The 13,273-nt window shown below is 32.7% G+C and overlaps 3 protein-coding genes across 4 annotated transcripts in view; 1 reads left to right on the top strand and 2 right to left on the bottom strand.

Moving 5' to 3' along the window:
* Positions 1–48: 48 nt before the first annotated feature.
* LOC130676863 (E3 ubiquitin-protein ligase RNF126-like) lies at positions 49–2,601 on the bottom strand. The gene is made up of 3 exons (XM_057483361.1): positions 2,006–2,601; positions 1,770–1,929; positions 49–1,063 (listed from the first exon to the last, which is right to left on the bottom strand). Exons 1-3 carry the CDS (start codon positions 2,170–2,172, stop codon positions 1,010–1,012), a joined length of 381 nt encoding a protein of 126 aa, XP_057339344.1. The 5' UTR covers positions 2,173–2,601; the 3' UTR covers positions 49–1,009.
* Positions 2,602–3,026: 425 nt separating this feature from the next.
* Positions 3,027–13,273, top strand: part of LOC130676856 (flotillin-2) — a 60,768-nt gene continuing 50,521 nt past the window's right edge. The window contains exon 1 of one of the 2 annotated variants that reach the window (XM_057483353.1): positions 3,027–3,412. In XM_057483353.1, coding sequence (XP_057339336.1) covers positions 3,364–3,412 — 49 coding nt within the window. In that variant the 5' untranslated portion in view covers positions 3,027–3,363. The remainder of the gene's footprint in view (positions 3,413–13,273) is intronic. The other variant, XM_057483352.1, reaches the window with a different exon arrangement.
* Positions 4,098–12,572, bottom strand: LOC130677157 (uncharacterized). The gene is made up of 5 exons (XM_057483796.1): positions 12,223–12,572; positions 11,843–11,913; positions 8,425–10,402; positions 5,679–6,242; positions 4,098–5,612 (listed from the first exon to the last, which is right to left on the bottom strand). The coding sequence occupies exons 3-5, from the start codon at positions 10,283–10,285 to the stop codon at positions 4,333–4,335; spliced, it is 3,705 nt and encodes a 1,234-aa protein (XP_057339779.1). The 5' UTR covers positions 10,286–10,402; positions 11,843–11,913; positions 12,223–12,572; the 3' UTR covers positions 4,098–4,332.

Genomic DNA, 13,273 nt, shown 5'->3' with positions numbered 1-13,273 from the left:
GTGTAATTGAAACAATAGCGCAGCTAAAAAATATTAATAACAGGCAATTATTATTTTTCAGGATAATGATAATTTATTATGACCAAACATATATAATACGATATATAACAGCTTAAACATTATAACTATTATTACATTTTTTTTGCTTAATTATAGTTACATAATTTACATATTAATAAATAAGACGAGATTAATTGATTAGCAATTATTTAGGCAACGCACGTCATATTTTATCACTTTTTTTTTATTCATACAGTAGCTACGAATTGAAATAAAAAATGATCAATAATTAACATTTAATGCAAAAGCATCGTATTCATATTCATAATGAAATGATATATAAATTTAAAACTCAGTCTCTTAATTAATTTATTAAATATAAATGGTTAAATCTCCAATTAAAACATTTTTTATTCCCAACCATCCGATTTATTTTGTAACTTATTATTATATTTATTTATTATTTTAAATCCGTTTAGTGTAACATTGCTTTGAAAATGTCATTAATAAACTAAATAGTTAGAATTAAAACAGTCGGTAATTAATTTTAAAATCACAAGGAAGAGTAAGTATATTTATAAAATATTTTTTTTTCGTTACTAATTATTAGTAAATAAATAAAATAATTACTTAAAATAATTCAGATTAGTTTAAATAAGAAAACAAAACAATGTTTTTGTTTCTTTTCTTTTTTTATAAATTACTTATAAAATTTTGATTCAACTTACCCGCTGATGAATTTTTAGTAAAAATTACCCAAGAAGTTTGGTACTGAACATGTGGTAAATATCTAAATTTTTTCCATGCACATCATAAAATATACTACTTAGTAGCATGGAAATCAAGTGCAATTTCTACTACATAATAACATAGTAAAAATTTAGTTACTGGCTAGATGTTCTTACAGTACTAAACTTTATGGGTAATTTTTACTCAAAAATTATCTGCGTGTACACTTACACTACCTTTGTGTGATTGTGATGATAATTAATAATTAACGATTAATTAGTTAACAAATTTCTTCGATTTTTCTCCGGCAATTGGGACAGGATTTATGACTCTCCTGTAAAAATAAATGAATAAATCATTTTTGGATTTTTTTTTAAACAATAAATTATAAAAAAAATAAATGAATAAATCATTTTTGGATTTTTTTTTAAACAATAAATTATAAAAAAAATATTTGAAAAAAATCCACCTGTAGTTTTTAAAATTTTCTACCGGTGCATTTTTTAGTTTTTTTTTTTGTAATTAATTTGTTGAAAAAAAAATCTGAAAATTTTTAATTGTCAGGATCATAATGATACTGAAATTAGCCGACGTCTAATAATTTTTGGATTTTTTAAAAAACGATAAGTTATGATCAAAAAAATATTTTTAAAAATTGCACTTGTAGTCTTTTAAATTTTCTACATGCGCATATTTATGATCCTGAAGTTAGCAGACATTTAAAAATTTTTGAATTTTCGGATTTCAACAAATCAATTGCAAAAAAATAAAATAAAAATATGCACACGTAGAAAATTTTAAAAACTACAGGTGCAATTTTTTCAAAAATTTTTTTTTTTGTGTTTTATCGTCTAAAAAAAAATCAAAAAATTATTAGACGTCTGCTAACTTCAGTATCATGCATATTTTTACTTTTTTTTTTCTTCAAATTTAATTGTTCAAAAAAAAAATCAAAAAATTTTTAATTGTCTGCTAACTTCAGGATCGTAGGATCCTAATAAATTTTTGAATTTAAATTTTATTTAAAATAAAATCTCTACCGTCTGTCCTTGTTTCTGCCAATCTTGAATACATTTCATGTGAAACGCGTGCCCGCAGGGTCGGACATTAACTATTTGCGGTAGTGATATTTCTGCTAAGCAAATTGTGCAATTTGTTTTATCAGTACTGGCACCAGATCCCTTTCTCCGACTCCTCTGTCTAAAAAGATATATATCAATGAACTATAAATATAAATAAATAAATGCGACGCAAAAAAATTTAAATTTTTCAATACCTGGCAGTCGGCGCGCTCCAAGAATTTTGCGGTATGTCAGGAGGTGGACCAGTTCCATTATTGCTATGATTGTGTTGATTGTGTGAATTATCAGCAAACATGTAATACAAAATAGTTGCGAGACCGACACCGACGACAAAAACAAACGCCATCCCAGGGTACGTCATCTTGCTGAATATTTTTATAAATTTATTAATAATAATGACAGACAGAAATAATTTTTAAAATAAACTTGTGCTTGACTAAAAGAGCACTTTCACAGCCAGTCACTTGCTATTATCCATTGAACGTTATAATGTCACGGTAATGGAGTTGATTAAATAAGAAATCCCCAGCATGTACTTGGGAATCACAGTTTGCTTCTTTTTTTTTTCAAACTCAGTGCTCACAAAACAAATTGTCTCATTGGAGATGGCTATTGACATTGACTGTTATTGTGCTCAGTACAGAGCATAGTAATAATAATAATAATTATTAAGTAAATAATAACGCGAAAGGGGAGTAAGGAACACTAGACAATAACCAATAAACAGATTTGTCTTGTAACTGACCAACTGCACTTGTTCTGAGTTCTCCGAGGGTTCGCAACTGCTGATAAAAAAATTTCACATCTTATATCATATATATATATATGTGTATGTATGCAAATTTTTGTTGTCAAATTACTTTGTCAAACGAATTGACAGATGGAGTTACCGCGAATTTTGAATTTGTCGCGGCGTCCCGCCAAATTAGTAACCGAAATAATTTTCGGTGCCATAACAAGAAATATTTGAATTTGAAAACCCAATATACGTTTAAAATGAATGATAAAGATTTTACAAGTGATAAGAGCACTTATTTAATCTAAAATAAATAAAAAATCGCATGATTGTAATTGACACTAATTTGGAATTTAAAAATGACATTTGAAATTTTCGCGCCATTACATAACTTACGTTTTGCGCGCCGACGGAAAGTTAATTTTGAAACTAGTAGATGGCAGGAGTATCTCCCGCCAGCGCCATGTTGAATTTAAAATACACAAACACAATTTGTCATGATGTCCATTGACTAGTGCGTTTGCTCGCGTAAAATATAAACTACACACGTCCACAGTGCGAGTGTGTTGGTACTCACATAAGTGTTGTGTCAACGCATCAAAAAAAAAAAGTACAATAAAAAGACATATTATCTCATCGCGGTTGTTAGCTCGCCGTCATTGGAGCTAGTTAGTATCAATTGAAATCAAATATAGTTTATAATTAAAGTAGTGTACAAAGTGTATGTTTTCGATAAAATAACCGTGCCTCGATTATTCAAATATTGAACCTTCAGAGTTTAGAACCAGTTAAATAGGATTTACTTAATAGATAACAATGGGTAACGTTCATACTTGCGGTCCAAACGAAGCTCTCGTAGTATCAGGTAACTATTTAACTCACTTACCATTTTTAAAATTTATTATTACATATTTTTAACACTTTATCTTATTCTAGGTCATTATTTATCATAATTCATCACGACTAAACGTTTTCCGAGGTTACCAACAAATATTACCGGTTTACTATTTTACTTTTTTATTTTTATTTACCATTACGCAATGTCACTAAATAATATTACTCTTGGTAATTTATTTAATGGAGCTTTTTTTAATCACCATAATTGCGATGACGCCCCACAGTTTTTTTATTTTATTTCAATTTAATTTATTGTCCATTAATTTGGTAATGGATTAATTATTGTTTAATATTTGACGAAGAGGCCGCAGCAGGTGATATAAATATTAGTACTATACTACTAAATCTATATATATATATATATAGATATAAAAATACCATGATCGTAAATTCTTGACGTATGACTCATACTTATCAATTGGTGGACTGTTTTTTATCACGTTCCATCTATTGACGTCGCTATATCCACTTAATTACTATTTTTTTAGTTTCGTAGAGGATGGAAATAGAATTACGTAGTCCATCCTGTTTACGTTGAATTTATATGGAAAAATTGATTTAATCTTTATTTAAATAGGCAATGTTTTTTTTTATTTCTGTTATCATCATCATTGTTGATTATGATAACAAGTTTATTTATACGTGTTGTGATCGTACAATTTATCAGTTTAATATTTTTTATTTTGTCATATGGGATTGAGACTATTATTATTTTTTAACCTAATGGATTCGTAAGGTCAGAGGATTTAATTAAGAATTCCATTGGATAAAAAAATTATATAGTTAATTTACAAAAATATATATTAGAAAATAAATATAATGTTTATTTCAAAATTGATAGCTTTATCTTATCAGATTAAATTGAGCAAGTACATAAATTTTAAAAAATTAATTCCACATTTGTTTTATCATATCGGCGGCTTTTTCCCCAATCATGTAAATTCCGGCATTCACGTGTCCGATCGGCATCGTGGGCATGATCGAAGCGTCGACGACTCTCAAGCCTTTTACTCCGTAGACCCTTAGCTGAGGGTCCACGACGGCTGTGGGGTCTTCTGGAAGTCCCATTTTAACCGTACCCACTTCGTGATTCATCATAGAGGGCAAGTGTCTGATTGCACACCGAAAGTAATCATCGCTTGCGAATTCGAATTCTTTGCAGCCGGGAATTTTTATTGTGTGCAACCGACTATTGTACTTTTGAAATTCATCAGTGGCGGCAATTTTAATCGCGTGTTTGATGCCTTCCAAAATAATTTCAATGTCCGCGGGATGGGTGAAAAAATTAGGCTCAATTATCGGGTCATCGAAGGGGTTCTTAGATCTTAGCGTGATCCTGCCGTGGCTGCGAGGCTGCTGGACGATCGGCCAAATCGACCAAGCGTCGCGGTTTTCAATAGGTTTGAACACCGCGTTGTATAAATCGTCTGTGATACCGTGACCTTTTCTCACAGCGACTCCATTGTCTGAATGTATCGAACCCGAGACGAAAAGAAGCTCCAAATCAGGACGCGAGTCCTGTGCGTACTTTGTACGAATGAACGCTATCGCTTCTGCACCTCCGGGTATCGAGAGTGGACCACTTCGGTCTATCATATACTGCAGAGCATTCTGCGGCTTTATTATCGTACGCTCTAGCAATGTAACACTCGCATTCACGAGAAAAGTCAACCCCAAGTAGCCAACGTGTTCATACAAATTGTGACCGACTTTGGCGTCTTTGATAACCGGGATTCCCAAGCCTTCTAAATGTTCCCGAGGACCTATTCCCGAGAGCATCAAGAGCTTCGCCGAGTCTATTGTTCCCGCAGATGAAATAACTTCCTTTGAGGCGCGTACTTTATTTGTCTTGCCGTCTTTTATGTACTCGACTCCGTAGGCACGTTTATCCGAGTCTATAATAATCTTCGTAACACGTGCTTCAGTCACGATCTCTAAATTTGGTCGGCGTATTTTTAAATAAGCTCTTGAAGCACTACAACGTGCGCCGCGATCCATGTTTACTTGGAGATACGAAAATCCAATTTGCTCAGGCCCATTGTAGTCTAGTGTCTCCCAGCCTAATTTTTTACCGGCGTTCAGAAATTCCGTCGACAGCGGCATGTGATAGGGAATGTGTTCTACACACAAATAGCCGTCAGTTCCGTGATAAGAAGCGTTAAATGGCCCTAAAAAATAAATCTCTGTATAAATTATTGATTGCTGATAACAAATAAAATCCAAACAATAAATACCTGGCACCCGAAAACGTTCGCTCTTGATAAAATAAGGCAGTACATCATTGTAAGACCATCCATTATTACCTAGGGCCGCCCAAGTGTCATAATCATCTCTATTACCTCTTGTATGAATCATGTAATTCAATGTACTTGTGCCGCCGAGGGATTTACCCCTCGGCCATGTACACCGACGATCCTTCATACCCAAGCAAGCATTCTTCTGCGGTTCAACTCGATAACCCCAATTATAATCCGTCTGCTGAAAATTACTCACCAGTATTGGTATTTGGTTCAAAATACCCTCTGGCTTACCAGCCTCCAGCAGCAGAATCTTCCATTTTCGGTTCTCTGACAGCCGGTTCGCCAAAGTAGATCCGCCAGATCCCGCGCCAATTATTACAAAATCGTACTCCTCACGTGTCGGCAAAGGCGTCGTTAAAATATCGTAGCTATTTTTCAAGCCGTAGCTCTTCAGTAATTCCAACAGGCTTTTGCCGTTTGTGTTTTTTAATATTACAAAAATTACTATTACTATCTTAATATTCATTTCGTTTTTTTTTATATTGATTTTGGTGATTTAATGGTTCGAGAGTCGAGACTAAATTAAATGGGAGAGCTTCATTAGATTTTAATAAATGTCGGGTTTTTTTCTCTTTGACGTCAGGGTGGTTCTAAAAATAACAGTAAAATGAATGGTAATATGATAAAATTTCTTTATGAGCACATGACCCAGCAAGAATTGAGACTGTGATAATTCACTCTTTCCCTCAACTTGCGTGTCGATGCTGATTACGCTCACTAGAAAAAAAAAAAAAAAAAAGTAAATAATAAAAATTTAATACTATACTTATTTTTATTGTATGAACAATCAATAAGTACACAGAAAAAAAATTACTTGGCGCAAGAAATATTTCGCATTATGAAATAAAGACAAAATTTTGTTAGGACTAGAAGAAATTTCTCGATGTAAGAATTTTTTATCGCTAGAAAATTTTGGTTTTGAATTTATAATGCGAAAAATATTTACTTACCTTTATTTTTTTTAGCAAAACTTGATCCAAGTTTGTACGATAAATTATCTAATAAATTTTTACGACTATAGCTTTCACTTAGAGCGGCAAACAACTTTTAGTTTTTATCTTTTTCAAAATTTTTCACTCACCGATTACGTAAAGTCTCGAGTGATTTATATTTTTTATTGTTTTGGTTTCAAATAAAATTTTAAACTTTGGTTTTGATAAAAGTCCGGCTGCTGGAGGACTATTGCGGAAAGAAACCATGAGAGAACTATTAAAAGTATTACGGAGTTATTTGTGTTGGACCTCTTTCATGAGATCCATCGCGTTGGGAGAAAGAAATGTGTTGACTTTCTCATACCGCTCGCGTAACCGCCTGAATATTCAGTTACTGTTATCCAAACATGTTATTCATCCCTACTTTTATGTAAAATAACTATAAATTTTATGGGAATTACTATTATTACATTACCACAATTACACTATTTATTTATCTTATTAGTTATATATTATTACGTGTGGAATTTAAATAATTGTTTGGTAACTAAATTTCTAATTTGCTCAAGTTGAAAAAATTTAATATTTGTTGGTAATTTTGCTGAAAGTGGTCAATAAATAATTAATTATCTTAAATAATAATAATAATTTTTTTTTACAGGTAAGATCTACATCTTCAATTTTTTTTATTGGACGGGAACAGATAAACAATTACGGTTAGTAAAAAATTTGGTATTATTACGCTAGTTAAATGTATGAGGATTAATTCAGACCAATCCTATAAACAATTACAGACTTAATTATAAATATTGATTTGAAAAACATCTAAAATTTTCCGTATTTTAATTCTATTAAATTATTTATCCGGATTAGTGATGTAAGGCAGATAAATTATCTGACAATTGACGTCAATTGAAGAATTTTTTTTTTAAAAAATAGCCCGAATAATTTTTGATGTCAATTGACGAGAAATTGTCATCCAATTTCTCGTGATTTGACTGAACATCAAAATGACGTTCATTTCGCATCACTAGTCCGGTTAAATTTTCCACTGGATATTGTGACGTAGACGCTCTTGTTGATATTTTAAAACTTTGGGCAAAGAAAGTAATTTTTTTTTTTTAGAAAAATTTATTTTCATAGAAATGTATAAAATAACATTTTTACATTGTTTTTATATATTTATAAACTCAAATTTACCAAACACTTCACCTACTTGGTATGACTACAGCTTTGTAACTCGGCAGGCTTCTAATCCTACTTACATTCTACCCATACACCTCAAAAAAATAAAATAAAATAAGTATCCGTAAAATTTACGATACTTTATTTTTATTTTACAATATATTTACAACTTCCGAGTGATAAAATTTAAATCCGACACCATTTTTATGGCACACTTTCTTACAATATATTTAAAAATTTAAAACTTGGCGCTAAAAATTTATATTTACGATTTATAATAAAAATTTTGCAAGAAAATTATACGCAATAACTGATAAAAAATCGATAAATTCTGTTTCTGGTTAATGGAACCAAGAAATATATATTTTTTATCAGTTATTTTCCAGATGAATCATTAAAAAATTTATTAACTATAGAAGTATAAAACTTTACAAATTAGTAACAATAATATGATAGAAAACAATGAAGGATTTAATCACAGACAAATCCGATTACAAACTAGCTTAGGAATTAATTAATGAACTATTATAAAAATTGGGTGAACAGAAATAGTTATCTTTGGGTAACAGCGAGCCAGTCATTTTTAATGAGATCAGATCCCTTTTCCGCAATCATAATAACCGGAGCATTAGTATTACCGCTACTAATTGTCGGCATTATTGATGCATCAATAACTCTCAAATTGTCTATACCGTAGACCCTTAGCCTCGAATCTACAACCGCTTCGGGATCAGTAATTGGTCCCATTTTGGCTGTACCCACTGGGTGGTAAATAGTCATAGTAATATGTCTGATATGACACTCCCAATATTGATCAGTACCGAATTTAAATTGATTACAACCTGGTATCTTAATTCTATGTATTCTAGAGCCAAATTGTTTAAACACTTTAGCTTCACTTATTCTTACAGCTATTTTAGCACCTTCGACCAACCTAGCCATGTCCTCGGGATCCGCGAAGTAATTCGAATTAATAAGTGGACTAGCAAATGGATTATTACTTCTCAATCTTACAGAACCACGTGATTTAGGTCTCAAAAGCAATGGCATTAACGTCCAAGCGTCTTTGTTGGTAATCGGTCGAAAAACTGTGTCGTAGATTTCGTCCGTGAGACTTAAAACTTTTCGTACTTGAACGCCGGCATCTGAACTCAATGACGCCGGCGCCATGTGCAATTGAATATCTGGATAGAGTCCAGTTTCGTTAGCATACTTGGTGTTGATGAATGCGTAGCCTTCGACACCCCCAAGTGTTGTCATCGGACCCCGTCCATTTATGACATAATTTGTAGTGATTGCCGCTGGTTGAAAGCGATCTTGAACAATAGAAACTGGTTTGTCTATCAGAAAAGTCAATCCAGCCATACCTACGTGATCCTGAAGATTGTCACCAACTGGTAAATCTTTGATAACTCGAATTCCCATTTCTTTCAAGTGCTGTCGCGGGCCTATTCCAGACAACATTAATAATTGAGGTGAATTGATTGCGCCGGCAGATAATATAATCTCTTTCCGTGCGCGGACTATTTGTTTTTTGCCGTCGCGATAAAATTCCACGGCAACGGCTCGCAAACTCAGCGGATCGATTATAATACGTGTGACGTGTGTATTCATAGCGACGTGTAAATTTTTACGCAAACGAACGGGTCGAAGAAATGCTTTTGCTGTTGAACAGCGACTGCCACGTCTTATAGTCCCCTGGGCAATCATAAAACCCGTTTGATATTCCCCATTTATATCCCGATTCTCGTAACCCAGTTCGGTCCCAGCTTGGACAAAAGCAACTACCAGTGGTGTTCGCCAAGGAGATTCTTGGACAGTTAGATACCCACCAGTACCATGGTAAGGACTTTTCTTCAAATAGGGATTACGATTATCTTCTGATTTCTTGAAATAATAGAGCGCTTGGTCGTAACCCCATCCAGGATTGCCCAGAGCTTCCCAGTGATCATAATCATTTCTGTTACCGCGGACATACAACATATAATTTAAAGTTGATGAGCCGCCGAGTACTTTACCACGTGGCCAATTACAACGTCCGTTTTTCATTCCCATACATGATGTTCCAGTAGGCTCTGTCTTGTATTTCCAGTCCAATTTCGACAACTGTAGGTAAGCGGCCAGTGATGGTACATCCGTGATTTCGTTTTCGTCAGGCCCGGCTTCCAGAAGCAAAACTTTCCAGTCAGGAATTTCCGTCAACCGACTTGCGACAACGGCGCCCGCGGATCCACCACCGATTACAATAAAATCGTACTCTGATTCCAGGATATGTTTGTTTATGACTCGGTTCTCTGGATCAAGTTGGTCATAGCGGTAGTAAGACAGTCCTATTATCACCAATGGTACCAACCAGAAACCGGTACCCATCAGTCCAAGTGCACTTTTCAACGTCGACGCTATTATTAATGCGCTTAGAACCATTTTTAGCTGAATTTCATACGTGATGATTTGGCGTTTAGTTTTTTCATGACATCCCGAGTTTGATGGTTGTCTTTGTTGTTTTTCAATGCCGGATACATTTTATATCACTGCGCAAATCTGTGAAATAATAATACAATAAATTTTAAAATACAGTTATAATTTAAATAATACACTGTAAAAAATCCGGAGTGAATTCGGAGTGAAATTAAATCCGAATTCACTCCGCATTCACTCCGCCACTCGGAGTTCCGGAGTTTTGAAAAAAATCACTCCGCATGCGGAGTGAATTGGGAGTTTTTTTTAGCGGAGTGATCTCGGAGTGAAGCGGATTTTATTTCACTCCCAATTCACTCCGGTCCAGAGTTTTAATACTTAAATAAATTTATACTAATTTATATTGAACTGCTAAACAGTGTGTGTGTGTGTGTGTGTGTGTGTATGTGCGTATGTGTGTGCATATCAGCTGATCAATAATGTAATACGCGAATTTTTACTTCGATTTTATTGAGTGGAGTTATATTTTATTAATAATATTTTCAAAACTCCGCTCCGGAGTGAATTTCACTCCAGAGGGATTAAATTAATAAAAAATTATCTACTCCGCGAAAACTCCTCTGCGGAGTGAATTTCACTCCGAGGGGAGTGAATAATTAAAAATTCATTCACTCCGCATTCACTCCGGATTTAATCCGCATTCACTCCGTGAATTTTTTACAGTGTAAAATAAATTGTAAAAACTAAAAAGGGCATTTAACCGCAAGTTATAAAAAAGGTATCAAATTGACCATTCGTGACTAAACCAGAGTAAAATGGATATTATTTAAACAGGATGTGCTCCCTCAGTCAGAAAAAGTGGCTGATGGTGATCTCATAACCGGGGAAAAGGAGAAAGTGTTTCGGTGTGTCGCACACATCCTATCCTCTATCAACTAAATTCCCCTACTCGTTTTTTAATACGAAAGTCACGGTTACGTTATGATTTCTCAATCGATCACACTCTATCACTACTAACAAGTAATATTATTACAATAATTTATTATTAACTCTTAAGATTTTAAAAATATAACTCTGAATGCCAGATAATTATATGCATATTGAATAACCTGTGTTATAACTAAATAATAGTAATGATCAAAAGTGACGTTGACGTGAGTTGAAAGGAAAAACTATTAATATCGATAAGTACCGGAACTTTCCAAGAAATAATTTAAAGATAAAAATATATTTCCGCAAACATTCAACCGTATAAGTTTCCCGCAATGTCTGGTGATATTGTGCAGTGGTCTTAGCTTTAATGGAAGAAAGAGTGTGTGAAAAATAAAAATGAAAAAACTATACTCGAATCCTTATAGCACGCAAGCACAAATAATGCGGAAGTCATCCTTAACATTTCCTATGTTGGCTCATTAGATCGTTAGCTTTCTTTCATTTTACTATCTCCTAATACATTATCATAATTGTTATTAATTATTATTATTTCATATTCATGTCCGAATATGATTTAAACAACAAGTAAATGTTCTTATATTGTTAATTAACTTGAGAAAAAAAATTTACCTCACACATTTCCACTAGTCCATTTAGAAATATTCGCTTATTGTCACGTCAGCTCGACAACTACTTTGCGCCTGGATGAAAAGTACTTTTTAATTAATTCTTATTATATACTTATTGAGATAAAATTTGATTTCTAAAATTATGCAAGAATTGCTAATTGAATAATTCTTTTTTGTTTTGTCAGGGTAATTTTATTTTTAGAAATTTTTAAAATTTTTAAATTTACTGCCAAGATTAGATTATTTTTTATCCCATCAATTTTTAAAATTTATTACAGTACGTAATTATTAAAAAAAAAAAATCAAATTTTAATGAAATTATTTTTGAATTTGATTGTCATATTTAAAAAAATAAAAAAAAAGATTCAAATCAATACTTACATAAAAAGTAATTTAACAAAAAAAAATTTAGATCAAAACTTAAAAAAAAGTGATCACATTTCACTGAAAAATAACTTTAAATGCCATCGATGACTAGTAACGATTGAATAACAAACAATAATACAAGAAATTTAATCACAATAATAAAGAAGCAGAGTGAAATAAGAATAAATATTCACTAGCACATAATCCTAAGCAAACTGAGAGTGTAAAGTAGTTGGGCGTCTTGGCACATACGACCGGAAGAAGACGAAAAAGTTGTCTAGTAATACTCGCACCAGTCGGAAGGGTATATGACGACGATCCAAAGAAACAATAATAACCCCTACCTACCCAACTACTAAGTGTAGTATGGTGGAATCGATTGCGTCCTTCTCCAAAGACTTAACATTCAAGTTTTTCAGTGAAAGTGGTCTCTTTCTGCAGCACACACAGCAAACTAGCCAATACCCGATTCGATGATGATGGCGTTTGCTACCACTCTCTTTCTATCCTTGCCCTGAAATTATGTGGTAACACTTGCCTTCTATCCATCGCGACCACAACCTTGTACCCATAGTTAAACGTGTTAATTTTACCTGTATCCGTTCTTGTATCTAGTATCTTGTCAGCTAGTCACTTCAACAGAACGATTTCAAGCTTAATAAAAACATCTACATGTTATGTACTTAAAATTTATAAAATAAACATAAATAATCATCTCGGCTTTATTACTCCTGTACACTCCATCTACTCTGATATGGAAATCTTATATTAGATAAATTAATTTAAGAAAGCTACGAGCTACTCTACCCGCTGATTTTATCCGTTATTTTATTTCCCACGATATCTTGGTTGAGTTTAGTGCAGTTTGTTCATATCTCGGCTTATAAAGTTGTACGCCCATGTTTACTTCCTCATTATTCTTTAAAAACAATTTAGATCCTCGGAAGTATATTGTTTTTAAAAAAACACATACTTATTGCTGAATTAACTTTCTCTGAAATAATGAAAATTGGTATATCATAAACAGAATTTACATTTTTTACTAAAAAATCAAAGCATACTTTCT

The sequence above is a fragment of the Microplitis mediator genome, chromosome 11 (genome assembly GCF_029852145.1).
Source record: "Microplitis mediator isolate UGA2020A chromosome 11, iyMicMedi2.1, whole genome shotgun sequence".
NCBI lineage: Eukaryota > Metazoa > Arthropoda > Insecta > Hymenoptera > Braconidae > Microplitis > Microplitis mediator.
Note: the sequence above shows the minus strand (reverse complement) of the source record. Positions and strands in the feature narration are given on the sequence as shown.